This window comes from Nycticebus coucang, chromosome 3, assembly GCF_027406575.1.
Source record: "Nycticebus coucang isolate mNycCou1 chromosome 3, mNycCou1.pri, whole genome shotgun sequence".
Taxonomy (NCBI): Eukaryota; Metazoa; Chordata; class Mammalia; order Primates; family Lorisidae; genus Nycticebus; species Nycticebus coucang.
Window position 1 is genome coordinate 153,987,454 of NC_069782.1, and position 26,749 is coordinate 154,014,202.

Below are 26,749 nucleotides of genomic sequence, written 5' to 3' on the forward strand. Positions count from 1 at the left end.
TTAAAAAGATTCTTACAAAATATGGCACCAAGAAAAGTGAAAAATATGGGGGGCCATGGTGTGTGACACACCTCTTGGGGGCGGGACACTACTCATAGAGGGACTTCACCCAGCAGATGCAAACAGGGTAACCTGGCTCATTGTACCCTCAATGATTACCCAATATAATAAAAGAAAAAAAATAGTGAAAAGTAGGAAAAGCTATTCTTCTGAATGAATATGCTCATGCACCACGTAACAACATTGTTCAATCATTGGTGATTGAAATCATGTATGACCACATACGTGAAATCATGTATGACCACATACGTGACACTGTTTAGAATACCATTATAATACCATTTTTTTATTGTACCTTTTCTGTGTTTAGATATGTTTAAATACATAAATACCTTTGTGTTACAAGTGCTTCCAGTGATGAGTACAGTATTATGCTATACAGGCTAATAACCTAAATGCAATAGGCTATACCCTGTAGGCTAGGTTTGTAGTAGGCTACATACCATGTAGGTTTGCGTAAGTGCCCTCTGTGATTTTCATACAATGATGAAATCACCTAATGATGTGTTTCTCAGGACGTACATCTGTGGTTATTAGAATTGATTCTCTTAAAGCCTAATTGCTCAAACTATATGCTGGTATATAACTATTTTCTGCTCACATGTTGAAGATGTATACTTTTGGAAAATAGAATAACAGTGTTGTAGTTTCTCAAGCTTACTCTCCATTTCTTTACTTACCTTTTCATGGACTGGTAATAAACAGTTCATGGGCTTGCTAGTCCCAATAAGTTATAGTGATTTAAATTGACATTTAAAATGCCATTGCTTCTTGGCTTTTTGGCTAAGATTAAGTGTAAAATGAAAACCATAGTTTAGTATATGTGTATGTGCTGGTAAGTTCTTGGGGTGTGACCCTGAAAAAGTCATAGGCCTAGCTCCTTAGCAGTTCTCAGTTTCGGGATTATATATGCATAAAAAGATAATTTCAGTACAACATGCAAAGTGGGGCTTCCTCTAGCAATGAAAAACAATGTTACAGAGGAGATTACCTCTCTTGGCCTGGCTTAGGGAGAGGCGGAAAACTGGGGTTTCCTTTAAGAGAAGTGGTGAGAATTAAGTCCAGAAAGATAAATGTTTTATGAGTATGTGTATGATATAGGATACAAAAAATAGAGTATTTTCTGTAAAAGAGTAATAGGTACATTTTTTAAATTGCATACATGTCATTTATTTAATAATTTCTTGTTATTCAGACTGGTGATTGGACATGGTTGAAAGAGTTTTATCAAAGACTAATTGATCAGAAGTGGCAGAGGAAGAAAAAGAGTAAAGAGCACTGGTATCAGAAGGCTATTCTTTCCAAGTTTTTATATTACAGGTACTTGGCTACTTAGTTCAGAAGAAAAATGAAATTCAAATCTAAAATTTAATTTGAAGCTAGTAAAACTAATTAAGTTTTGTGACTGTGGTATTATTAACATTTCCTCATTGCTCATATTCATAACATTTGCTTATGTTCCTTATGTTTTATAAGACATAAACTTGGTTACAGAATCTAGTTTTCATAAATTGTACATAGTTACCTAAGTTTAATAACAGTGTGATTCCCGCCCTCCCCACCACCACCACCACTGGGCCAGTATCAACGGTGATGGAGCTGCTCAGCCTGTCCCATCTGCTGCAGAACGGCAGGAACCGTCCAGTTCAGATCAGACGAGTGGCTCGGAAGGGGCTTCTTGGCCTGCCCCCTTTGAAATGCCTTCCTCAGTTTCTGAAGATCCCAGTGCTTCCAGTCAGGTTAGTCAGTACTGAAATGCCAATTTGGTGAACTCATTTAGGAAGACAAAACCAATTACCTTGTTTAAAAAATACATAAAGGGGAATAAGAAATATCTATTAATTTATGTCTCCCAATTGGGGAAAAAAAACTTCATTTTCGCAACAGAATTTATAAGAGCTGTTATGAATGCCTAGAGGGGTCCTTAAACTGTGGCCCGTGGGCCACATGAGGTGGTGTGATTGTATTTGTTCCCGTGTTTTTTTTTTTACTTCAAAATAAGACATGTGCAGCATGCATAGGGATTTGTTCATAGTTTTTTTTATTTTAACTATAGTCTGGCCCTCCAATGGTCTGAGGGACAGTGAATTGGCCCCCTGTTTAAAAAGTTTGAGGACCCATAGCCTAGATCATGTTTTTTAATTAAATAATTCAAAATATTTTGAAATAGCTTACTGACATGTTTACCAATACTATCTCTTTCAAGTTGTAAGAATACTATGTAATACAGTGACATAGTATGTTTTTAACTTTAGATATGTAAGTACCTATTAAATATTGAGACTCATAGCCCTGTTCATAAATTAAGTACTGACCTTTTCACCTTAACTTTTCGTCAGATTGTTAGGCCTAAGATATCTCTTATGATTTTCTGGAGGAAGTTTCTTAGACTTGCTCTATATGCATGTCACGGAACTTTCAGAAAGGAAAAGAGGTGAACTGTGTTGTCAATTTTGTCTCTCTAGTTTTTTCTTGTTGCTTGTTTCTTTATTTTTGTCCCTATTGTGTGTGTCAAAAAATAAAATAAAGCCATACATGTAAATTGTGACATTTGTTTTCAGGAAAATACTTTGATAAATATGAAAAAGATAAAAATAAGATCTATAATTTGATAAATTGTTCTTTTCCTCTTACTGGATGTTTCTACGTATTGAACATTATTCAGTGAGATTGTTTTAGTCTTCATAAATTTTAGGGTTCCAGGATACAAAAACATTTAACTTGACTTTCGTTTTTAGTAGGTTTTAAAATAGGGAAAATTTCCCATAAAAGTACATTATGAATTTAAATTTTTTCCAAAAGTGGGTAACTATAAGAAAAAAGGAGGTCATTAACATGCCAGTCACATGGTGGTAACCACCGAGAAGGTGGTGGTGCTCCGAGATTGACGGGGGCCTGGTGGGTACTCAGTGGTAGCCATGACCCGTGCCGTGACTTGGGTAATGGTCATGTGGGCAATTTGCTCTGTAACTGGTATACTGTACTTGTTTTATGCAGTTCCCTGTGTGTGACTGTTTCAGTCAAGGATTTTTAAAAATTCGTTTAGTTTCCCTGTTTTCAAATAAAAGTATCCTTATAAAAAGACCACATTGTAGATTTACTGTCCTCTTACTACCCAGCTCACCTTTCTCCCAGCATTATCATCCCGTCCTCGCTTTGTTCAGGTGTTACTATGAAAAGTTTTGGAAATTTTTGAGTATCTGTAGGCTTGCATGTGGAGGAAGCAATCTGGCATTTATTTAATACCTCTTAAGCCAGTGACTTTGATGTGTGTGTTTGTGTAAATTTTGTTTTATCCTTGGGACTGCACGTGTAGTAGGTGTGCTGGTATTGTTTTATAAGTAAGTAAACTAAAGCTCATAGAAAGCAAATGTTTTGCCATAGTTAAACAGCTAGTAAAGTCCCAGCTGGAGTGTGAACTCTGACCTTTCTGTTCTCACAGCTGTGCCACACTGTGCTCACATAGCCACACGTGGTCAGGAGGCCCCGTAACAGACTGTCTCAGCAATAGCACGCCCCTGAGCAGTCTGGCCCTGCCAGAAAAGTCTTGTCAGTATTTCTCTTACATGTTATACTACCTGAATTTTAACATTGATAGTTTTTTTATGTTTCCAAGCTATCACCTTGTGAATTCTTTTTCCCCAAACTAAAACTGTTAGTTTGAAGCCTTTGTTAAGCAAAATAGATGTTAAATAGGTGTCTGTGGTATGGCCTTGGTGCCAAACCTTTATTGTAAACCTTGTTACCTAGAGCCCAAACTACCTGGCAAATTATATTTTAGGAATCAGTCCGTAAGTTGATCACTTGTCTGCATAAAAAAATAAAGAAGAGTTTAAAGTTCTTTTAGGAATTTTTTGGGAGAAGACAAGCTGTCGTTCTGTGCTTGCGCCCCTTCCAGGCAGGTGCTAAGCGTATTGGCATACACACACAGACAAGAAGACGGAATTTCATGAAATTAGCAACATGTACAAATGTCCATCTTGGGGTCTGTTGGGGCGTTGACATCTAAGGTTTGAAGTAGTGTTTCTTAATGGCTGTACTACTGTCCTACTGGTTGGAAAATGAGTGGTGGACTGAATTTGCCCAGTGTCAGAGGGCTCACTTCGTATTTTCAAAAATGTATTCCACAGATTATCTTCAGAACAAAAAGTGTTCTGAGATTAAATAAATTTGAGAAACATTGGATTGTCTTTAATGGCAATAAACGTTATTACTCTTTAGAAGCAAGTTGGCAGGCAGCATTTTTCAAACCTGCCTTAGGGAAATTTTTACTGAGTATCCCAGGAGCTTAGTGTTCCATGAAACACACATGAAGAAATACTGAACTGGAGACTATTAAGATAATGAGCCTCTCACACGCTCATTATCTTAATGAGGTTTCTTAGGAAGTGTGGATGAGTGTTTCTTAGGAAGTTTTAAATTCATTTAGAGATGGGGTAGGTTGAAAGAGCAGTGATAACCACCTTTGCCAAAAAAAAAAAAAACTTTGAAAACTTAGGATAATCTATAATCTTTCTCATCTGAGTAATATCTAAATGTGATTAGCTTAGTAAAGTAGCTGTGATAAGCCAGCCAGCCCAGTGATGAGTGTTGTGATTTGTATTAGTTTTAATTTATGTAGGTGGATTTGAGGTGTGCGTTTTGAACATTTGAGTGATACGCTTTAACTAAGTAGGTCAATTTTAAGTAATGTTGACAGCAGAATCATTCCTTATCCTTGCACTTTTCACAGGGAAGTGAGCCTCTTGAACCCTCATACATAGTGGGGCATGTGGCCTCAGCACCCAAAGAACAAAACCTGACTACTTTATTCAATGACGGGGAGAACAGTCAGGTATGCTTTCTATGGTGTCCCAGTGGAGACATCTAATCCCCAGTCTACCTCATCTTTTAAAAATTAGTCTAAGTTGGAATGGATAGGGAAAAAAAATCCACTTGATGCTAAAATTGATTTCTAGACATCTCTGTGATCTTACAGCTCTGGGACTTTGTTTTCTTTGTCTTTTCTTTTTTCTAGTTTTTCTGTGGATCATGGGGGGGAGGGTGTAGATATTATGGATCTTCTATTTGTTATAAACTTCCTATTTTAAATCAAAGGGACTTAAAAATGATTTTGTTCGGAATATTCTGTGGACGTTTGAAGATATCCATATGCTGGTTGGTTCCAACATGCCCATATTTGGAGGAGGGAGATACCCAGCAGTCAGCTTACGCCTCAGGTAAACCAACATTGTATCTTCTTTAAGCTGTGGTATCTATATTCTTCCTTTAGAATCAGTGTTTTGTCTGCTTTCCTTTATTTATTTGGGCATCCTCTTCTTTCTTTATGTTTTTTTCACCTCCCTCCCTCTGCCAATTGAAATGGCCCCCATAAGGGAGGAGCTACGTTCAGCAAATGTGAACGTTCTATAGCTAGGACTTCATCATAAGACCTTATTGAATAGAGCCAGAGGTCTATGGGACTGGCCTAGTCTTCTATCTAGGTGTGCAGTGTGTGAGAGTTTAATTGGCTTTCTGTTAACTGTGAGTGTTTTTCTTAATGCTGCACATGTGTTTGTTCACATTAGCCGGTGTGAATTCTCGCTTAACCATTATCACGTCTGGTGGTCAGTCTCTCTTCAGGTCGTGTGAAGAGCACGCAGTAGGCTTATTGTCATCTCCTATCACCTTTCCTTCTGTTCTTACTGAAAACTTGATGATACCAGTTAGAAATACAGAGCTTTTGGAAAGAAGTTAAATATAACACAACCCCTAAGCTCATATGCATATCGCCTCAGAAAAGAAATCACATGGCATTTTCTATCTAGGGAGAACAGCTTAAAATACTTAAATGGGGAAATAAGTCTCAGATGATTTATTACGGAACATTTAATCAAACCAAATAACTATAAATGCACATTTTTTTAGGGATAACAACAAACCAATTAATGTGCTAACTGGAATTGACTATTGGTTGGACAACTTGATATGCAATGTACCAGAGCTTGTGATGTGTTTTCACGTAAATGGAATTGTACAGGTAAGATACGGTGTAACTTTTCTAGTAATCTCTCAAAAGTAAATTGGTACAGAGAGTATCTCACTAAAGTTTTTAAGGCTCTTAAATACTAATGTGTATTTTTGGCAAGGAAAATAGCTGTGAATAAACTGAATTTTGAGTGTTTTCACATTTAAGTTGGTTATATCAGAATTCTAGATAGTATGGGAGTTAACTTCACAGGTAATTTGTGGGAATATTATAAATATACTAAAACGTATATGTGTAGCCATAGAACTCTAATTTTAATGCTAAGCACATGCAGTGATTAACTGGAAGTATCTGTACAGTGGAGGTGTTTCTTCTTTGCACAAATATCTACTCAGTATATGCATTTTTAGGGAAAGGCCACAGAGAAAGATGGATGAGGTAGATAGCTTATGTAGGAAATTCTTAGCACATTCTGTTTAGGAGGTACTTTGTCCTCGTTGTAAATACTAGGGAAAAATAATAAGTGTAAGCTAATGGGAAATGATGATGTGCAGAGAAGTGGTGGAGATAGGAGCTAAGGATTAGAAGAGGTCTGAATCATCAGAAGGGGGAGGTCACTTCTCTTTTGGTCTAGAAAAAAGACTTAAGGGAAAAGGTGATATTTTAAGTGGATCTTAAATGATAGCTAGCATCTCAAAATATAAGAGCTGAATTTTTAAAAATTAGTGTAAATAAAGGGATTGATAATAAATCTGGTTAGGGAATACATGGTTTTATGTAGCAGAGTTGTTGGGAAAAATCATGGCCAAGTAGAGGGAAGTCTTGAATGCTGAGCCGTGGGCATTGGCCTTGGTTCAGTTGGTGATCTGGAACCAGTGAAGGCTTCACATCTGGATGAGGCACACATGTTGTGTTGGAATATTGACTTGGGGGTAGCATGTAGGACAGACGAGGAGGACTTGGAGGTAAGACTGGTCAGGCATTGTACCACTTCAACAAACAGTATAATGTGCTCGTGCTACCGAGGAAGTACTTAGAATCAACAGTTGTTACAATAGCTAGCATTTACTAAGTGTCTATTTTATTCCACTTTGCTAAGTGCTTTACTATGCATTACCTTATTAAATCTTCTAGCCACCTCATATGCTGTCATTCCCATTTGATGGAGAGGGAAACAGGATCAAGGAGCTCAAGTGAGTTGCTCAGGGTTACTTTGCTAGGAAGTGATGGTGCCAGTATTTGAGTGTTTGGTTGAGGCCATGCTTTTAACCATTGTACTTCAGCCCAGTGATCATTAACATGGAGTACGCACCACAGTCACTTGTGGCCCATTAACACATTCCTAACTGATCACAAGTTACCCGGTAACGTGACTAGTTTCTACATGAACTTGCCAGTCAACAATGTGTTAAAATATACACTTGCTTGGGCCCCAGTCTTCAGGATTGGTAGGATCTGCGCATCTATCTTTGTAGAAAGCCTCGATTCTCATTTCTAGCATTTACCACTATTAAACCATCTGCCTAATGGCAGCATCTACTGAGAGGTTAGGGTGGGGGTTGAGGGCAGGAAAGAAGGGCAAGTAAAGCATCAGTGAGGAGGCAGGAGGGGCTGAAGGGCATTCTGGGGTCCTGGAACTAGAATAATGGTGGTGTCATTTGCTGAGATAGGGACATTGAATGCATTTAGACCAGGGACATGTTTTTGTTACATGTTCAGTTTGAGGAAAGCTCAGAGGGCTGGGGAACCTGGCCTTCTGCATCTTTGAGTGTGGACTCTTGACTTTATCCAAACTTCACAGAACGGTAAAGGGATTTGTTTTGCGAAGTTTAGATTTGGTATGGGAATCTAGAGGGCCACATGTGGCCCTTAGGCCAAGGTCCTTCTACCCCCAAGAGGGCCAGTCAAAGGAAGAGAGAAGGAGAACCAGAGTAGAGCAGTGTAAAATACAGGAAAGCAGTGTTTTAAGTCCCCACTGGGGACTGTAATGAATCGAGAGGGATGAAAACCAGCCTTAGGCATTTGGGTTTCCTCTCATGTTCTGAGTGATTGGGAGTTTTTAGTAAATGTGGTAAGAGGTGTTTCAGGAAGTCTGGACGGCAGAAGACAAGCTAGAGAAAAGTATAGAGGCACTTTTACAATAGTGGTGGTAATGCCCGTGCACCCTTGAATCTTACTGTCACTTCCACACCCCTGTACTCCATTCCTGTAAAGGAATAGAGTCTAAAGTTCTGGTCTAGGGAAAGGAAAGGCAAGAGTAAGAATTAAGTTCACAAACTTATCCCAGCAAATGTGCTGCAGATCTAGTTGCTGAATATCACTAAAGTCACTTTCGAAGTACTCCCCTTAAGAAGCTGTGCATCTAGCACCTAGTCCACCCTTCACTTTTAGAACTCTCTTTGGGAATGACCATCAGAACTGTCATTGTGTGGCACACAAACATGCACATCAGCAATCATGAGCACCATTTAGCAAGACACTGCCACATGTCAGCACACACAGCTGTGAGGCACGGATACCCTGAGGGTTTGGAACCTTACTGAGTTGCTTGTGTGGTGCCAACATAAGCAAGTTTGTGAACTTCATTATCAGACCTTGTATGATAACAGCTGTAATGGTCATTCCAGAAAAGAGTTCCAAAATTGCTTTGATAGAAGGGAGGACTGGGCACTGGCCTGAGTGCATAGCCTCCCAAGGGAAGTACTCTGAAGGTGGCTGCAGTGATACTCAGCAATCAAGTGTATAGCACTTTTTCTAGGATGAGGAGTTCATGAACTTTATTGTCAGGTCTCATAGTTTTAAAAGATTTACTGGGTAAAATCTACCAACGTTTATCATCTTCCCAATTGAAACCATTAGGGCAGGATAAAAGAAGTATTTGGTACGGTTTGTTCCATGTTAGAACAGAAATATGATGCCTAAATTTGAAGTTCTAAATCTGGCAGTGAGTCTTGACTGCGAATTAGTCCAGTAGTAAACTACCATTGCTGATGGGGGTGGATCAAGTTCCTTTGGAATATTGGAGCAGAAAAAGGTTGAAAACCACTGGTTTAAAGTTTTTCATGCTGCTTTGGTCTCTATATGCAGAATTTATATTGGTGGTTTTTTAGTAAGAAAGGTGTTGCTGCTTTGGGTTTTCTCTTAAATTGCCTTCCATCTGTGTTTTACAGAAATATGAAATGATAAAAACAGAAGAGATTCCCAATTTGGAAAATTCCAATTTTTCTACTAAAGTCATAAAAGACATTGCACAGAATATTTTATCATTTCTGAAATCAAATTGTACCAAAGAAGGACATACTTATTGGCTTTTTAAGGGTAAGCTGATTCTGGAAGGAACAGTGATGGGTCTGGGTGATTGCTGTCAAATGAGGCTGATTTGTTTCTCTTTCCAGCAAGTGGCAGTGACATAGTGAAACTCTACGACCTCACTACTCTCTGTGAAGAAACTGAAGACAAATACCAAAATCCATTCACAATGCCAGTGGCTATTCTTTTATATAAGTGAGTGCTTTACAAATTTAAGATGTAGAAGTAGCCTTACATAATACTAAAATTTTAATGTGTACAGCCACATTATCCAAGCCAAGGCTTTAAATAAACTTTTTTAGGTTTTCATAGTAGAAGTACATGCACACACCAACACTGTACCGAATATTACTCAACTTTTTTATGAAAGCGTTAATATTATATAAACTTTTGGGGGGTGAGTGGGTAAAATTCAGTATTTAGTTGCTTCTTATAATCCTTGTTCTGTTGGGAAAAAATAAGAACATGCCTAGACTTATCTTTCAGAGAATGATGAATGAGAGATAAAGTTGATGCAAATATTTCTTTTAGGGTTGCTTGCAACATGATGATGAAGAAAAATCAAAATAAGAAACACTATGGGACTATTAGGACGTTGCTTCTTAATTGTGTTAAATTGTTGGACAAAGCCAGGCATCCTCAAGTAAGATTAATATTTATATGGCCTCTGAAAACCTCCACCATTTTGATAGAGCATTGCTGTCCAGGCAGTAATGCCTTCTAATTCATACTGTCTGACTGCCCTATCCAGGATGTTAGCCACTAACCAGGTGTGGCTGTTGAGCACTTAAAATATGCTCACTCTCAGTTGAGATGTGCTGTAAGTATAAAAGACACCTTGAAAACTGTGCTTATGTATCATGTGAGTACAGCACACAGCACGTGTTGATGCGAGTACGGTACACAGCACGTGTTGATGCAAGTACAGTACACTGTACATGTTGCTGTGAGTACAGCACACAGCACATGTTGATGTGAGTACAGTACACTGTACATGTTGATGCGAGTACAGCACACAGCACATGTTGATGTGAGTACAGTACACTGTACATGTTGATGCGAGTACGGCACACAGCACATGTTGATGCGAGTACGGTACACTGTACATGTTGATGCGAGTACGGCACACAGCACATGTTGATGCGAGTACGGTACACTGTACATGTTGATGCGAGTACGGCACACAGCACATGTTGATGCGAGTACGGTACACTGTACATGTTGATGTGAGTACGGCACACAGTACATGTTGATGCGAGTACGGCACACAGTACATGTTGATGTGAGTACGGCACACTGTATATGTTGATGCCAGTACGGTACACTGTACATGTTGATGTGAGTACGGCACACAGTACATGTTGATGTGAGTATGGCACACTGTACATGTTGATGTGAGTATGGTACACTGTACATGTTGATGTGAGTACGGCACACAGCACATGTTGATGCGAGTACGGTACACTGTACATGTTGATGTGAGTACGGCACACAGCACATGTTGATGTGAGTACGGCACACAGCACATGTTGATGCGAGTACGGTACACTGTACATGTTGATGTGAGTACGGCACACAGCACATGTTGATGCGAGTACGGTACACTGTACATGTTGATGTGAGTACGGCACACAGTACATGTTGATGCGAGTACGGCACACAGTACATGTTGATGCGAGTACGGTACACTGTACATGTTGATGCGATTACGGTACACTGTACATGTTGATGCGAGTACGGTACATGTACATGTTGATGCGAGTACAATACACAGAACATGTTGATGTGAGTACAGCACACGGCACATGTCGATGTGAGTACCGTACACAGCACAAGTGATGCGAGTACGGTACACTGTACATGTTGCTGTGAGTACAGCACACAGCACATGTTGATGCGAGTACGGTACACTGTACATGTTGATGTCAGTACAGCACACAGTACATGTTGATGACAGCACACAGCACATGTCGATGTGAGTGCAGCACACAGCACATGTTGGAATGTAATATTTTGTGTATTTTGGATTAAATATAATACTAGAATTTCCCCAGATATACCTTTTTATGTAGCTACTAAAAATGTCACATGTGGCATTTAAAAAAATACTTTCTCAATCATCCTCTCCACAATCTTTAGTCTGCATCATCGTCAGTTAATTATCTAGCAACTGTATTTTTTGGTATAAAGCTCATTGTATTTATTTAAATCAGAAAAAGTCTGTAGGATATGCAGTTTTTTGTTTTTTGTTTTTTTTTTTTTAAAGATCCACATTTTAATTGTGGCCACATCCAGTTTGGAGACAAAGATTATCCTAGAGACCAAACTCAGAATTTTTTTTTTTTTGAAGAAAAATGGCAGAATAATTTCTGGCTTAAATATCTCATTGTTGACTGAAGTGGAGTTTAGCAGAACTGTCAAAGTTAAAAAATGATATTAACACTATTAAGTGAGATGAAGGATTAATAAATGGCAGAATGAGAAAATGAAAATATTTAAATACTAATTTTGAGTTATCAGAATGGACTTTCCCCTCTTTAATGTTTTTTTCTTCTTATACCTTAGATGGTGTAATAAATATTAGGTGCCTACTAAAGATAAACTTGTATTCATAGTTAGTAAAGAGAAATTCTGTGAAATCAGAATCTTAAATGGGGTAGTGTTTGTTGATATTTTAGTTATGACACTGTGTACTTAAAGGCTTTTGCTTATCCGCAGTGAAATACTGTTGGCTCCTTTTTTAACAGGGAGAACTCAGGGTAGAATAATCTCAGGAAATTAAACGTACTAATGCGTGAGGATTTTGCAGAGCCGGCCCAGAGTATTTATAACTTTGAATTGGGAACATTTCTCTATGTCTTGTGGTCTGTATTGTAGAAATAGCCTATTAGAATTTTTTAGTATGGCAGTAAAATTCATTTGTTTTCCAGATGAGACAGTTTTGATGATAGTCACTTAACACATATTTCTTTTTTTTTTTTTTATAAGATTATTGCTTCAGCCAATTACATGCTTTCAGAACTTTTTCAATTGGATGAGCCTAAAAAGGAAGAAAGTTCAGAATCTCCTTTAAATGAGAATTCTGATGAGAGTTATAGCGAAGAGGAAGAAGAGATGCCAGACAGTGATGAAAATGGGTCCTACAGCACCAACTCTGATCCATCAGATGATAACAAAGCGGTGGCTATAATTAAATCTGTTGGAGAATTGTCAGTACCAGAAAAATACAAATCTATTCATCAAATCAGAGTAAGCATGTTAGAATTTGTGTTACATTTTTGTCATTGGAGAAACCATCATTTATTGAATATAGTTGACCTTTGGAAAGATAGCATTATCCCTGCACTATGTAGGGTGGTGCTGTTTCCATGACTGCAGTCACGCCTGCCAGTTTGGATGTGTCTGTCAACTTCCCACCCTTTAGGTTTCTGTCGACGTGGGTTGCATTGACTCCCGTACCGCCGGTGTGTCTCCAGGCAGTTACCTTACACTGTACTGCCTCCCTGTGACTAGGTCCAGTCAGCCTTCAGAGTTCTAGCTATTCCCTGAACGGAAGTACAGTCATATTTACAGATAATTTTTTAATTTAAGCTCAGAGTTTTAACTTTGAGATAGAAACCTTATATCCAAATATGTTTCTGAGGGGACATCTCTTTGTCACCCTAAAACATTACCTGTCTTTCTGACCTTCACTTTCTCCACTAATGTACCATAGCCACACTGGCCTTGTTCCGTTTCTCAGAAGCATCAAGATCATGCTCGTCTGAGGGCCTTCGCGTTTGCTCTTGCTCTCGCTCAGAACATACTGTTTTCCCAATCTTGTTGTGGCTACCTTTTCTAAGCCCTAAGTCTTGACTAAAATGTTGCCTCTTCAAGGAGACCTTCCCTGACCCCTTTGACATGCTCTGCTTTCGTCTCCTCCAAGGAGCCTGTCTGTTCCTGAAGTTCTTATTTTTGTGTGTTTGTCTCCCTTCATAAGAATGTAAGCTCCCTGTAGGTGCAAACACTCCTTTTATCCCATGTCTAGAGCACACAGTGGGCGTTTGACTTAAACAATTGCTGGAAAAAAGTCATTAATTGTCCATCTAAATTTTAGTTCACTTTGAGCTTTAACCCCTACAGTGGAGTAAAAACGTGTTCTTCTGGTTGTAATTATTGGTTGCAAAGTTGTATGTATATGAGAAACTGCATATAAGGCCCTAGATTTAGGAGGCAATTAGATGATAATTAAAGATACAGGCTCGGCGCCCCTAGCACAGTGGTTATGGTGCCAGCCACATACACCAAGGCGGGCCGGTTTGAACCCGGCCTGGGCCAGCTAAACAACAATGACAACTGCAACCAAATACATACATATATATCACGGCATTGTGGTGGGAGCCTATAGTCCCAGCTATTTGGGAGGCTGAGGCAAGAGAATCACTTAAGCCCAAGGAGGTTGGAGGTTGCTGTGAGCTGTGATGCCACAGCACTCTATTGAGGGTGACATAGTGAGACTGTCTCAAAAAAAAAAAAAAAAGCATCACTTTTCCCAGCATCTGAAAGCATTCTGAGTGTTCATATAAATATGTCTTTGGGTAGCTGTGCCTTATCCCTGTTTGATGACTTTTTGAAGAATGGGCAGTCAGCTTGGGCTCCAGAGTCCCAACTTCCCTGTACACTGTGTCCGTGGACAAATTACTTAGCCATCTGTGCTTACTTCTCTTCTGTAAAATGAGAACAGTAATTCCAGCCTCATAGGATTCAGGAAAATGAAATGATGCACAGAGGCCCTTACATGTAATATCACTTACTAGATGAACGTTGCTAACTGATTCTGCTCCTTAATTGAGCAAATAAATTATACAGTGAAATTATTGGTAATACTTGTTAATTTATTGCTAAATTGATGATACTGTTAATTGTGTGTTACCAAGTATCAATGCTAATTAGGAGTCGAGCTGACCTATTAGAAGATTAGGTATACATTTATCTAAAACATCAAAAAAGTTCTCACTTTGTTGTTGTAAAAGAATTATGTTTAAAATTTTAAATACTTCAACATATATGCTGGAAGACCTTTCTGAGCAAGATTTTTATTGATGATGTTTACAGTAATTTAATCTGCAACAAAAACTATAATTAACCCTACTATCGGATATCTCAGTAAGCTGAATGCATAAGCATGTTTTTAAGATACTGTTTTATAAGGTTTTGATAATACCTGGGAGATGAGAACCATGGAATGTGTTACATTGGCAGCATGTTAATAATTTTAAATGTTTATTTCTCAAGCCCAGCTGTGCATTCCCAGTTTGCCATGACACGGAAGAGCGCTGTAGACTTGTACTTAGTTATGTTCTGGAGGTAAGTTTAAGTTCAGTCTCCGCTTTTCAGTAAAGTTTGTACTTATTATGCACATACCATTTGTTTGTTGGTATCTAAATGTTATTCTGAATGGTGTTCTGCTGTGATCTTTTTTCTTTGAACGCAAAGTGAAAGTCACATGAGGTTTTTCAAATCTTTCAGATTAAATGTAGTTTTTCAAATCTGTTTCTGAAAAAAATTCTAAAAGGATTCAGTAGTTCAGATACTGCCTTATATTTAGTTTTTAGTTAAGTATATAGTAAATGTGTTTTCTTTTTTTAAAGGGTTTAAAATCTGTAGACAACAGCATCAAAAAAGAAAGTGACCTTCCAGCAGCTGACCCCAGCACTCCAATCCCATTAAAATATGAAGACGAATCCACAAGGGGGGGTCCTGAGGGGCTAGAGAAGCAGATGGCCTTGTTTTTGGACAAAAGTAAGTTGAATTGATGTGCAAATAAGGCCTTCAACAGAATGATATACTGGCTCCTTGTCAACAGCAGGCTTCTGTCAAGTATGAAGCAGTCATTGAAAGGGATTGAAAAAGGGTATCATGTGAACTCAAAGTAGGAGTAACATCCTTTCATTCAAAACGTAAGACAAAGTAGGATAAGCTTGATCTGGATATTTCAAATAAGAACATGAGGAGCCAGCATCTTCCTGTTACCCACTATGAGGAGCTAATGCCTTCAACCTGGACACATTTTCATCACACTGGTTAACATAGCCTCCTGGCATTTTCTTAGTTATTGTATTAAGACAATTATATTCTACATTTACTAAGTTTTTCTCTCTTTCAAAATGGAGACACTAGTGGTGCTAACTTCCTGAGGCTGAGCAGGGCTCTACTTAGATAACAGCTAAGTAGACATAATAAATATGTAATAGATAGAGCATCAGAACGGTGTGCGTAACGAACGCTGTAGAGGGGCTGGCTGTTCCTACTTGGTAGTAGTACTAGAAATGTGACTTGTAGATTACCTGATTATTCCTCAGGAACTTCATGAAGAACATGTAGATTTTGAAGTAAAAGTCTCGAGTTTCTTCATTTTCAGTCTTTTATATTTTTGCAGCCTTTTTTTTTAATTATTTAAGACCTTTATTAGCAGGTGCTTGCAGTTTGTTGACTTTTTTGGAAAAAATCAAGTTGTTAACTTTTATTACAAATTAAAAATGAAGTTCTTAAAAATCTCAACTTGACCAGATATGAAACAATTTAAAAACCTTTAAAGGCATAGTGAGAAAAACCAGGCTTTTTAAAAAAAGTTTGTTATTACCAGAAAAGACTTCTTTAGGTAAAAATAATAAAAACCTCATGCTGCATAGATAATGCAGATAGTTCTAGTTATCTGGTCAACCAGCGAAAAGCAAGCACTTACGGTCTTCAGCTCCAATCTCTTGTTCTTTTCTTATTGCTGGAATTTCATATTCGTTTCTTCTTGTTGGATCACTAAACCAGATGATGGTAGAGATGGTGAGTGGCATTTACTCGGCCCCGCCCTGCTTAGCCTCGGAGCTGACGAATTCTCAGCTGGTGGATTGGCTGCTTTTGTCTCTGCCATCTTGTGGTTTAGGGTTTTCTGGGCGTCTGCGTTGGTAATTGAAGTTGCGCTGGTACCGACCTTGAGGCGGCTGCTGACCTTGGGTCTCATCTCCTTGATTATCTTCTTCACTGCTGCCCTCTCTGGGCTGTCTTTGGTGAGGAAGGCCCCTGCGGAATCGTGGTCTATAACCCTGATGCATATTCTGTCTTACTGGTCTACCTTGTTCTCCTGTGCCCTGGTTGTCAGCACCTTCAGTCACTTCTCCCTGCACAGGGGGTTTGGAATACTGTGGTCGCCCCGCGTAGGGTCTCCGCATGTAGTAAGGAGGGAATCTTCGCCTGCGGTAGGGCTGGCGTTGTTGGGCCTGGCCTTCAGGAGGCTCTCCAATCCCTCATTCTTTTCCCTATTCTGGTAATTCTATTGGTAATTGCATGGAGGACCCCTGCGATGTGGAGAGCATCTACATTGGTTACGGTCTGCTGCGTATTTACTGCCTTGAACTGGAACTCCACCAGGGCCTGTGACATGTGCTGCCTCCACACCCTTTTCTCCTTCAACATCAAACTCCACAGTCCCTCCATCTCCTACCCTGCGAAGGGGCTTCCTGGCATATCTTCCTTGGAGTCATTCCTGTTGGTGAAACCATGTCTGTTTCTTACATTGGACCATTTTACTGTTCCCAAAACCTTCTTGTGATGACCTTCTTGTCCCCGCTGGCCTGGCTGGCGCTGGAAGCATAGATTTATTCCCCTCTATTTACGTAATGCTGCTGTGTGCCAGGCTTAAACCTGCATGCGGTGAGGAAACCAGACCAGGTCTTCTGCTGTTCTTTCTCCTGAAATGCCTTCTCTGTTTCTTCCTCCTCCTCCATCTCCCCCATTGAAAATCCTGCTCAAGTTCTAAGTGTCTGTGCTTGCCCCTGTCCACAGTCGGAATTACCTGATGCCCTGTGAGCCTGCCTTAGGTCATAGTTAGCTGTTAAATGGTTTTAAACACACAAACAAAATTGGGAGCAAGAACTTCATCTTACTCAGTTTTAGTTTTCCCAGTGCCTCAGACACACGGGGATGCCTGCAGCAGTAGAGGAGAAAGACACACGTGCTCACATTAAACCACAATGGAGACTCAGGGCCTTTTCTGGCCTTGAAAGACTTGTATGTTCTAGCTGGATATGTTTTTCTTTGGGGAACAAAATGTTCCATGGCATTTTGCTCTTATCTCTGTGTTACACTTAATGTATTTAGTTGCAGTTTGTGTTATCAAGGGCAGAGGCCACTAACTATGTGTCACTGTTTCCAGTGTCTGACACAGTGCTTGGCACAGCAGAGATCATTTGCTGGGTGAAGGAGAATTTAAATTAAGAGTATTCCTGATGGAGGAACCACTAACTTAGCTGGGAGATAGGAAAATCCAGACATCTGTGTAGGTGACTTAGCTGTGGCTGATGGACAGTAGGGACGGCAAGGGGAGTAAGACTGAAAACGGGTCTTAGGAGGTAGGCTGAGGCGAGAAGTCCTTTTAATGTTTGAGGACAGGCTGTGATGGTGATTAAAGCTGTGCTTTAGAAGGTGAACTTTTTGGCAGACTGACACACAGATTGGAGAAAGGAGGCAAGTGTCAGTTGTGAGTTTAGCTACGTCAGTGAACTGGAGGAGAATGACAGAGTTGCGGGCAGCAGGGACACACAGAGTCTTAGGACTCCAAGTGAGAGTCTGTTAGGACTCTGCCACTTAACTCCTGTGCATTGCATTTAAGCAGTAAGGCTTTAGTATTGACCAGTCTTGCAGTAGGAATGCCCAAGTCTGGAGTGTTTCTATCAAGAAACAGAAAATATTCTTTATGGGGAGTCTTATACTTAAATAAAATGTGCTTCCTTTGTTTCCCCCCATGTCACAGTGGGCTCCCTTCAGAAGGGTAATTATAACAGCCAATCCGGAATGATCCCTGGTTCTTGGCAACATAAAATGAAACTTCAGCTGATCCTCAAGTCATCAAAGGCCTATTATGTTTTGTCTGATGCTGCTATGAGTCTTCAGAAATACGGAAGAGCATTGCGGTACATTAAATTAGCTTTGCAGAGCCACGGTAAGCACTGTAAATGAAGATGGGAGGAGAACGGGAAGGCCTCTGGACCACAGTTACACTTTACTCCTCTTTCTCTTGTGAAGTTCTATTTTAAAATGACTTTGCCTAATCCTGTGTATGTGACCCAGTATTTTAGTGTCTGCTTGGAGTGGTTTAACAACTCTAAAGTACAGGAAGCCATAGTATGTTGTCTGAGGCAAAAGAAACGTAGAATAGATACAGTGGTACAAAGCTTTTAGCTGGTAACACATATTCTTGGATTTTACTGTGTGCATTTGTTTTTAATGTGCTTAAGTCTTTCCTCCTTTCCACCCTTTCCCAATAGACACTTACTGCTGTCTCTGCACCAATATGCTTTCTGAAGTGCTGCTGTTTCTTTCTCAATATTTGACACTTTGTGGCGATATCCAACTAATGCTGGCCCAGAATGCAAACAACAGAGCAGCGCACCTTGAAGAGTTTAATTACCAGACAAAAGAAGACCAGGAGATCCTACACAGTCTCCACCGGGAGTCCAGCTGCCAAGGTGTGCCGGATTCACGGGGCCCTTCAGTCCCGCTCAGGCTTAGTTTGAGTATGTTAAGAAAAGTGGCAGAGATAGTAGCTTTTTGATACTCTGTTGTTTCCTTCTTTTCTTAATTTTAAAATTTGAGTGTGATCTTGAGTATTTGTGTAAAATGGTTTTCAAATAGACTATTGTTACTGATTATACTAGAAATAATTATAAAATAAGTTCTGAAGGCAGTTGTGTTGCTTTTTTACTTTTCATGAAGTTTTTCTAGGTAACAGTTTTAGTCAGTGTTTTCTTTCTTTAATGCCTTCTGAGTGATTCCTTGGGGCTAAGAGAAAGTGGTCATTTCTTTTTAAAGTTAGTTGAAAGTTGGCCATCTTACTGAGAATGTCACATTTGGAGATGTCGGACTTGGAAACTGATAGATAGGGTGATTTAATCAACAGCATTAATGTCCCCCCTCAGCTCAACGCAGGTGTGAAAGTGCATTGCAACTAGGGAGTCTTCTGAAGGTGCCTTTGTAACGTATGGGGATAGTTTTCTTATGCTCTTAAATTGTTTTCATTACTTCATACCCATCTCCCAAAAAGTTTCCACTGAGGGAGTAGGGAATGGATTATTTCCTAATATTTTTCTTTTCCCTTCCCCTGTCTGTTTTCCTAAATGACTGTTTAATGTTAAAGGACAGTGGGAAAATCCTCTGTATTTTGACCACTTCCATGGTAGTAATTTTATGTAAACTGCTTCTTTGTGAGAGTGATGCTCTCCCTATATCTGAGTGTTACCAGCAGGACTGCTGCCTTTTTATTCTCCTTGAGTTTGGGTCCTGTGCCTAAGTTTGTCCCATTCCCCACTCGGTGGCACGTTTAAATCTTGAGGGCTTGTCTAACAGGTTCTTCAGTGACTTAAAAGTAGCATTAGTACGTTATTTCAAGACCTGTTTTCATTAATTTAAGAAAGAAAACTTTGTCTTAGGGGGCAATTTTTGGTCTATGCCAATAAACGAGTATGCCTGGGGAAATCCTGGTGATGGGAATTATTTGGTGTTTGTGGGAAGGAAAATATTTCTTTTAATCAAACATTAATGTCCCCCCAAATTAGTTTTATAAGTAAAGTGTTCTTCACTATGAAACTTAAATTTTGTTATATTGATCAAATCCTAATACACTATATTGCATTTTTTATTATTTTGAATCTGTAATATCAGGTTCCCTCTTAGATACCTAAAAAGAAGGGTTCACATGACTCTCATTGATAACTTTTTTTTCTTTTAAGGATTTGCATGGGCAACTGATTTGTCTACAGACTTAGAAAGTCAGCTTTCTGTTAGCTGTAAATGTTATGAGGCTGCTAATGAAATCTTGCAATTTAGTAACTTAAAGAGCCAGAATCCAGAACACTATGTTCAAGTCTTCAAGAGAATGGGTAACATAAGAAATGAGATTGGCGTGTTTTACATGAATCAGGCAGCTGCATTACAGAGCGAGAGACTAGGTGAGTTGCTCTCTGGAGTCCTCTCTTTATTGCCTGTCTATTGGAAAACAATGCTGATAGAGCAAAGCACTATGGCCCTTGATTTTATGTCATAAAGCAGTGTTCTGTTAGAGGATTTTTATTATTGAGTTCTTAAAATTAGGAGATGACTGTTACTTTCCCTTGGGATTGATCATTTTCATATTCCCCATTCCCACTTTTATACTTCATTCCTGAAGCAATTCAGAAGCAAATTGCACAACCAGCCATGTGCCAGGCTCTTTGTTAGATACATAGCAGGCTACAGTGTGGTCCCGCCTTCTAGCTGGGAAGCCAAGAAAGAATGCAGATCTCTAAAAAGTGCTGTGAATAAGTACAAACGAAGTGCAGCAGGAGAGAGGGAGAAGGAAGGCTTTATTGAGGTTGTAGCCTTCTTGGAAGGAAGGCTTTTTGAAAGGTAGGGTTAAGCACAGTGGTACAGGATGTGTGGACGTTGGCAGACAAGTGTGAGGAAGGGAGGGCTTTCCACACTGAGCAGACAGCTCTAAGAAGAAGCCGGAGGTAGAAGGTCCCGTGAACGTGTGCGTGGCAGCAGGAGGCCCCCAAGTGAGGCACAGCACCACGGGTCAGCTGGGCCATGTTGAGCCTGAGACACCTGTGGAATGTGTATAGAGAGGTCCAGTTTAGCGACTGATTAGAAATGTGCTTAAGGGCAGTGCTTGTGGCTCAAGGAGTAGGGTGCCGGCCTCACATACTGGCGGGGGGCTAGGGTGGGGAGTTTCAAGCCCAGCCCTGGCCAAAACTGCAAAAAAAAGAAATGTGCTTAAAACTTATTAGAGGCAGTTAAACACAGATTGAGTCCCATTCACTAAAGTGATAATCAAGTCCTGAGACTGGCTGAAAATAGGAGGCTGCACACAGTGAGGGACAGGTGCTGGGCTTAGAAGAAACTGAGGGTGGCAGGTAAATTGAGTAAATATCTGGGTTCTTGTTGATCTGTGAGCTGTGCCTGGCCCTAGGAATACGAATGTTGCCCCCAGAGAGTTCATTGCTATTGGGAGAACCTATGCGTTTAAGGTGCATCTGGAGGAGGAAGTCGTCAAGGGTATGTGGAAGTCAGGAAGCTAAGAGAGTTGGATGAAACTCGGAGCTTGAGAAATTACAGCTGCTTCTTTTTTATTTATTTATTTATTTTTTATTGTTAAATCATAGCTGTGTATATTTGTACAGTCAAGGGGTTCAATGTGCTGGTTTCATATACAATCTGAAATATTCTCATCAAACTGTTCAATGTAGCCTTCATGACATTTTCTTAGTTATTGTAAAACTCCATCAGTGCACAGCTTTTTAATCCTTACAAAATGGTGCTTTGCTTAGATGTTTTTATATGCTTGTTTTCATATCAGTTAATACTGAGGAGGGTTATGTGTAAGTGTTGTACAATAGTCTCCTCTTATCTCAGGGGATATGTTTCAAGACTCCCAGTGGATACCTAAAACCTTGGATAGTTCCAAACTCCGTATGTGCTGATTTTTCTATACAAATATACCTATGGTAAAGTTTAATTTGTAAATCAGGTTCAGTAAGAGATTAACAACAGTAATAACAAAGTGGAACAATTGTAACAGTATGTCAGCATCACTACTCTTGTGCTTTGGGGCCATTATTAAGTAAAATAGGTTATTTAAACACAAGCAAAGTCATAACTGTGGCAGTCAGTCTGATACCCCAGATGGCTAAGTGACTAACGGGCAGGTGGCACACACAGCGTGCAGGCACTGGACAGAGATGATTTACATCTTGGGTAGAATGGAGCAGGGCAGCAAAGGTTATCAGGCTGCTCAGGATCGCACACAGGGTAAAGCTTATGAATTACTTGTTTTTGGAATTTTCCATTTAATTTTTTCAGACCATGGTTGACCATGGATAACTGAAACCAGTGATATGGGGAGATGACTGTATTAGTCTGCTGGGGCTGCTATAATAAATATATATACTCTGGTGACTTGAATTTATTATCTCATAGTTCTGATCCAGAAGTTCAAGATCAGATGCCAGCAGCATTGGATTCCTCTGATGCTCCCCTTCTTGACTTATAGACGGCCACCTTTTCTCTGTGCACCCATGGTGTCTCTCTTTCTCTTATAAGGACACCAGTGATGTTGGATCAGGACCCCACCCTCAGGACCTCTTTAAAGGCCCTGTCCAAAATAGAGTCATGTTCTTCGGGACTGGGGGTTAGGTTCAGCATAGGACTTTGGAGGGCACCCTTCCCTGCATGTAGCACGCGCAGTGATAGCAGGGCACTGTGGTTGACTCCAGATGGTGGACTCTCCACCAGCCTCTCAGCCTCCTCTCATCATTGATCAAGGGGCAGTGACAGGATCTCCATTCATGTCTGCTTACATAATTGTTTGCTTTCTTTGTGAAGGTAGCAAATCTGTGTCTGCTGCAGAGCAACAGTTGTGGAAAAAGAGTTTTTCTTCTTTCGAAAAGGGAATTCACAACTTTGAGTCGATTGACGATGCCACAAATGCTGCTCTTCTGCTGTGTAACACGGGAAGGCTCATGCGGATCTGTGCACAGGCTCACTGTGGTGCCAGTGACGAGTTTAAACGTGAATTTTCACCAGAGGAGGGCTTGTATTATAATAAGGTAACACACTTGTACATTGTGTCAGCCCTCCACACCTGTTGTTTATTTATGAGTTGCCATTGTTTCCCTAAAATCTCATAAAACTAAATATAATTAAACTATGATGATGTCACAGGAGTAGAGGTCATTAAACTTTTGACTATGAATAACACCTCTAGACCTTCAAATAAGATGCTTATTTGGTGCGAATGATGCCCGTCGGCATTGTTCATTTTGCAAACTAAACTTGACCTGGGTCTGTAAGCATCATGTGCTTCATTCTCAGTATTGTTCACAGTCTGCCTGAAATAATTTGTACAAATAGTGGATTCTTGTGGGAGTAGATATAAATATAGAGTGTGATAAATTCAAAGAATCAAGTTCAGAAGACTTGGTCATTGTTGGAGGATTTGGATATAGACATAGCTTTAAAAATACTTCACAAAAAACTTAAACTATCAAGTATCTTAGATCTGATTTGGAAAATGAAGGGTAGGCCCTATCTCAAATTTAAACTTTTGTTGATATGGCAAAGTTTTATTATTTCATATTAAGTTTTTCGTTTGGATATTGTTTTTCTTATAAATATAAAATATTGAAACTGAAGCCAACTTAGGTGAAATGACCTAAGTTGACCATGGACTGAAGCCAACTTAGGTGAGTTTTGATGAGTAAGAAACCAAAGAATGCCCAGTAGCGTGATCACTGCGCAGCACCCAGTAGCGTGATCGCTGCCCACCTCACTCAGCGTGTTTGGTCTGAGTGCTCTACAAAGGGTTAAAAGACTCAGAAACTAGCCCAAGAGTCATAACAATTTAGTATTGGAGGTGATGTGTTGAATTGGTATGGGAAATATGAGTCAGCAGATTGTTTACTCTTCTGCAAAAGTTGCCAGAAGAAAATATAGGTAGAAGTTTATATAATGAGGAAGGACTTTCCCAACTTGGCACAATAAACAGAAATCCCAGGTAAAAGTTGAATAAACTTAACTGTTTAAAAATAAAGGTTTAAAATTGTACAACAGAATAGTAAAGTTGAAAGCAAAATACGGTCTAAGGGAAACACAATATATGTGGCAGTCAGAGGTTAGTACAACGTTAATATATAAAAAGAATTAAGAATCACTGAAAATAAATCATCCAAATAGAGACAAAGACAAATAACCTTGACTATAAAACATATGCAAGTCCAGATAATTAAGTCACAAACTCATTCTAGAAAATGCTACATGGCTGAGTATCACTGTGGTTACCTTAGAGGTGCTCCCCTTGGGAAGCTATGCCAGCACCTGCTCTGCCCTTCAAAGCCGTTTTGGAACTCTTTCTGGAATGGCATCAGAGCTGTTATTACAAGTTCTGACAGTTAATGAACTTGTCCTAGGCATGCCACAGACCTCACTGCTGAATATCACTGCAGTCACCTTCAAAGTGCTCCCTTTGGCCATCTGGTGACTGTAGGGATACTCAGCAATGAGGTATGTAGCACTTTTTCTAGGATGAGTTCACAAAATTAATTGTCCAACCTCATACATGTAAAAACAAAAAAAAAAAAAGTGGTTAACGTATATGTAAAAAAAAAAAAATGACAAAATTTGAATTTATATGAAATTTAAAAATTGCGTTTCCTCCCTAATATTCTGAAATTAAAAAAAAAATTGAGTTTCTTATCACATTGCCACATTTTTTGGCAAATGACAACATCCATTCATTGTTGGTAGGGGACAAGGCAGCAAGCTCTCAGGTAATCAAGTGCTTTGAGGCCATGCAATGACATTAGTCAAGGATGTTCCAGGCACAGTAAATTTTAACATAAAAGTGACCTGGTTTTTGTTTTCCATTGTTAAGTTTATATAGGCCCAGAGAGAGAACGAATAAATATACACTCAGGCGTTATTGCTGTATGACTTTGTTTAAATACAATGACTGTGTACTTGAGGCTGGTGGTGACAAGGTAGAAGAGTTACTTCTTTAACAGTAAAATCTGGCAAATTTTAAAATCTAGTTTAAAGTTATGTAAACGGTAGTTTACTAATGTTCATTTAGAAAGAAGAAAAAAAAAACAAAATGCATCTTCAGAAAACAATACTAAGGATTGGCCACCCGTAGATGTGGGAATGTGGATTGCATTCCATCCGCTTCAGATGACTTTCTTTGTTAAAATACTGTCATTGACTCTTTTCCTTTCTTTATAATATTGTCCTTTTATAAACTCAAATTAGCATCTGGGTAGTTTTGAACTGTGTTTTATTGGTATGTGTCGAACTGAGTCAGAAATTGTTGCTTATTCCTCCCCCACAGGCTATTGATTACTATTTGAAAGCTCTGAGATCATTGGGAACGCGAGACATACACCCAGCTGTCTGGGACTCAGTGAATTGGGAATTGTCCACTACTTATTTTACTATGGCGACTCTACAACAAGATTATGCACCATTATCTAGAAAAGCTCAGGAGCAGGTAACACTGGATTAAAAATAAATAAAATAAGTCGTCAGCTTCACCTACTCCTTCCTTATCACATGTGGAGCATCTGTTGTGTTTTCCTTGACAAGGAGTATTTAAACCCTTTAAAAATTCTTTTCATTATGGTGTTATGAGTTTGCTTTTTTTCCCCTTTGAAAAAAATGAACAGATTGAGAAAGAAGTCAGTGAGGCCATGCTGAAGTCCCTGAAGTACTGTGACGTGGATTCGGCGTCTGCTCGGCAGCCTCTCTGCCAGTACCGGGCGGCCACCATCCACCACAGGCTGGCGTCCATGTACCACAGCTGCCTGAGGAATCAGGTACCGTCAGCGCCGAGTCAAAGGAAAAGTTCTCTGGGTGCTTGTCTTACATTTGCGTATATACTTTAAATGTAATCTATTCTAATTAACTACTTTAGAACAACTTAGTGTCAGTATTTTTCTCTCACCTATACCACATATTTTTCTCTACTATATTTGATTGGGTTTTGGTTTGCAAAATTGTAGTATAATTGCCCAGGTGTGTTATTTAGATTTTTGTAAATGTCATTAGGCCTTACACTGATGTTTCTATGCACATTTTAAAATACAGTCTCCCATCTTTTATTATGAAATAGAGCATGCATGTAAAAGCACATAGAAACATGTGCAAAACCTATATACAGTTCAAAAAATAACAAAAGAAAATTCCTTTGTACCTGGCCTAGAAGTTAAGAAGTGGAAGAGTGTTCTGGAGGGTCTCCACGTGTGCCTCCCTCAGCACCCACCCAGATTACCTCTGTCCTAAATTTTCTACGGTGTCATTCCCTTTTTTGTTTTTTGCCGTTTAAACAGTGTGTTAGCATTTTCTTTGTTGTGTGCTCTATACGACGCATGATGCTGTGTGTGCTTCTGTGGTGTACTGCCTTTCACGTCAACGTCGTGTTTTTGAGATTCATCCAGGTGGTGCATGTAGCTTTTCATTTTCTCAGCTCAGTCGTGTTCATTAAATGAATGTGTCATAGTTTGTTTATTCTGTGATTTTTGAACTTTTGGGTTGTTCCTCTTAGAGGCTGTTAGAAATAGTGTCGTATTGAGAGTGTTCTGTGTGAGTCTTGGTGCTTAGTGCATGAATTTCTGAGAATAACTTGGGGCCTAGGATAAAAGTACCTTCAGAGACATGGCTTTGCTTCTATCAGAATATTGTGCTTAGAGTTTCTCAATGAGGTTTTTCATTTGTTTTGTTGTTTTTCCCCCTTCGCTTAGAACCAAGCATATCATATGGTCCGTTTGACATGGGTTTACTTCCCGGTTGCCCTTATCCCGAAAGGATTGTCCTTTGAGGTCCAGCTTAATCTAGAGAGGATTTTTTTCTACTTTG

At 39.4% G+C, this 26,749-nt stretch overlaps 1 protein-coding gene across 5 annotated transcripts in view; it reads left to right on the forward strand.

Annotated features, from left to right (window-relative positions):
* Positions 1–26,749, forward strand: part of EDRF1 (erythroid differentiation regulatory factor 1) — a 73,540-nt gene that overhangs the window by 5,811 nt on the left and 40,980 nt on the right. For all 5 annotated transcript variants that reach the window (XR_008378828.1, XR_008378830.1, XR_008378829.1 and 2 more), the window contains exons 5-21: positions 1,256–1,380; positions 1,643–1,799; positions 4,793–4,894; positions 5,158–5,279; positions 5,968–6,079; positions 9,199–9,346; positions 9,424–9,532; positions 9,869–9,980; positions 12,326–12,586; positions 14,612–14,683; positions 14,968–15,118; positions 18,123–18,311; positions 18,637–18,837; positions 20,098–20,316; positions 22,727–22,950; positions 25,227–25,385; positions 25,561–25,710. Coding sequence is in view for 2 of the 5 variants with exons in the window: in XM_053584206.1 (XP_053440181.1) it covers positions 1,256–1,380; positions 1,643–1,799; positions 4,793–4,894; positions 5,158–5,279; positions 5,968–6,079; positions 9,199–9,346; positions 9,424–9,532; positions 9,869–9,980; positions 12,326–12,586; positions 14,612–14,683; positions 14,968–15,118; positions 18,123–18,311; positions 18,637–18,837; positions 20,098–20,316; positions 22,727–22,950; positions 25,227–25,385; positions 25,561–25,710 (2,613 nt within the window). In the remaining 3 variants the exon portion in view is untranslated. The remainder of the gene's footprint in view (positions 1–1,255; positions 1,381–1,642; positions 1,800–4,792; positions 4,895–5,157; positions 5,280–5,967; positions 6,080–9,198; positions 9,347–9,423; positions 9,533–9,868; positions 9,981–12,325; positions 12,587–14,611; positions 14,684–14,967; positions 15,119–18,122; positions 18,312–18,636; positions 18,838–20,097; positions 20,317–22,726; positions 22,951–25,226; positions 25,386–25,560; positions 25,711–26,749) is intronic.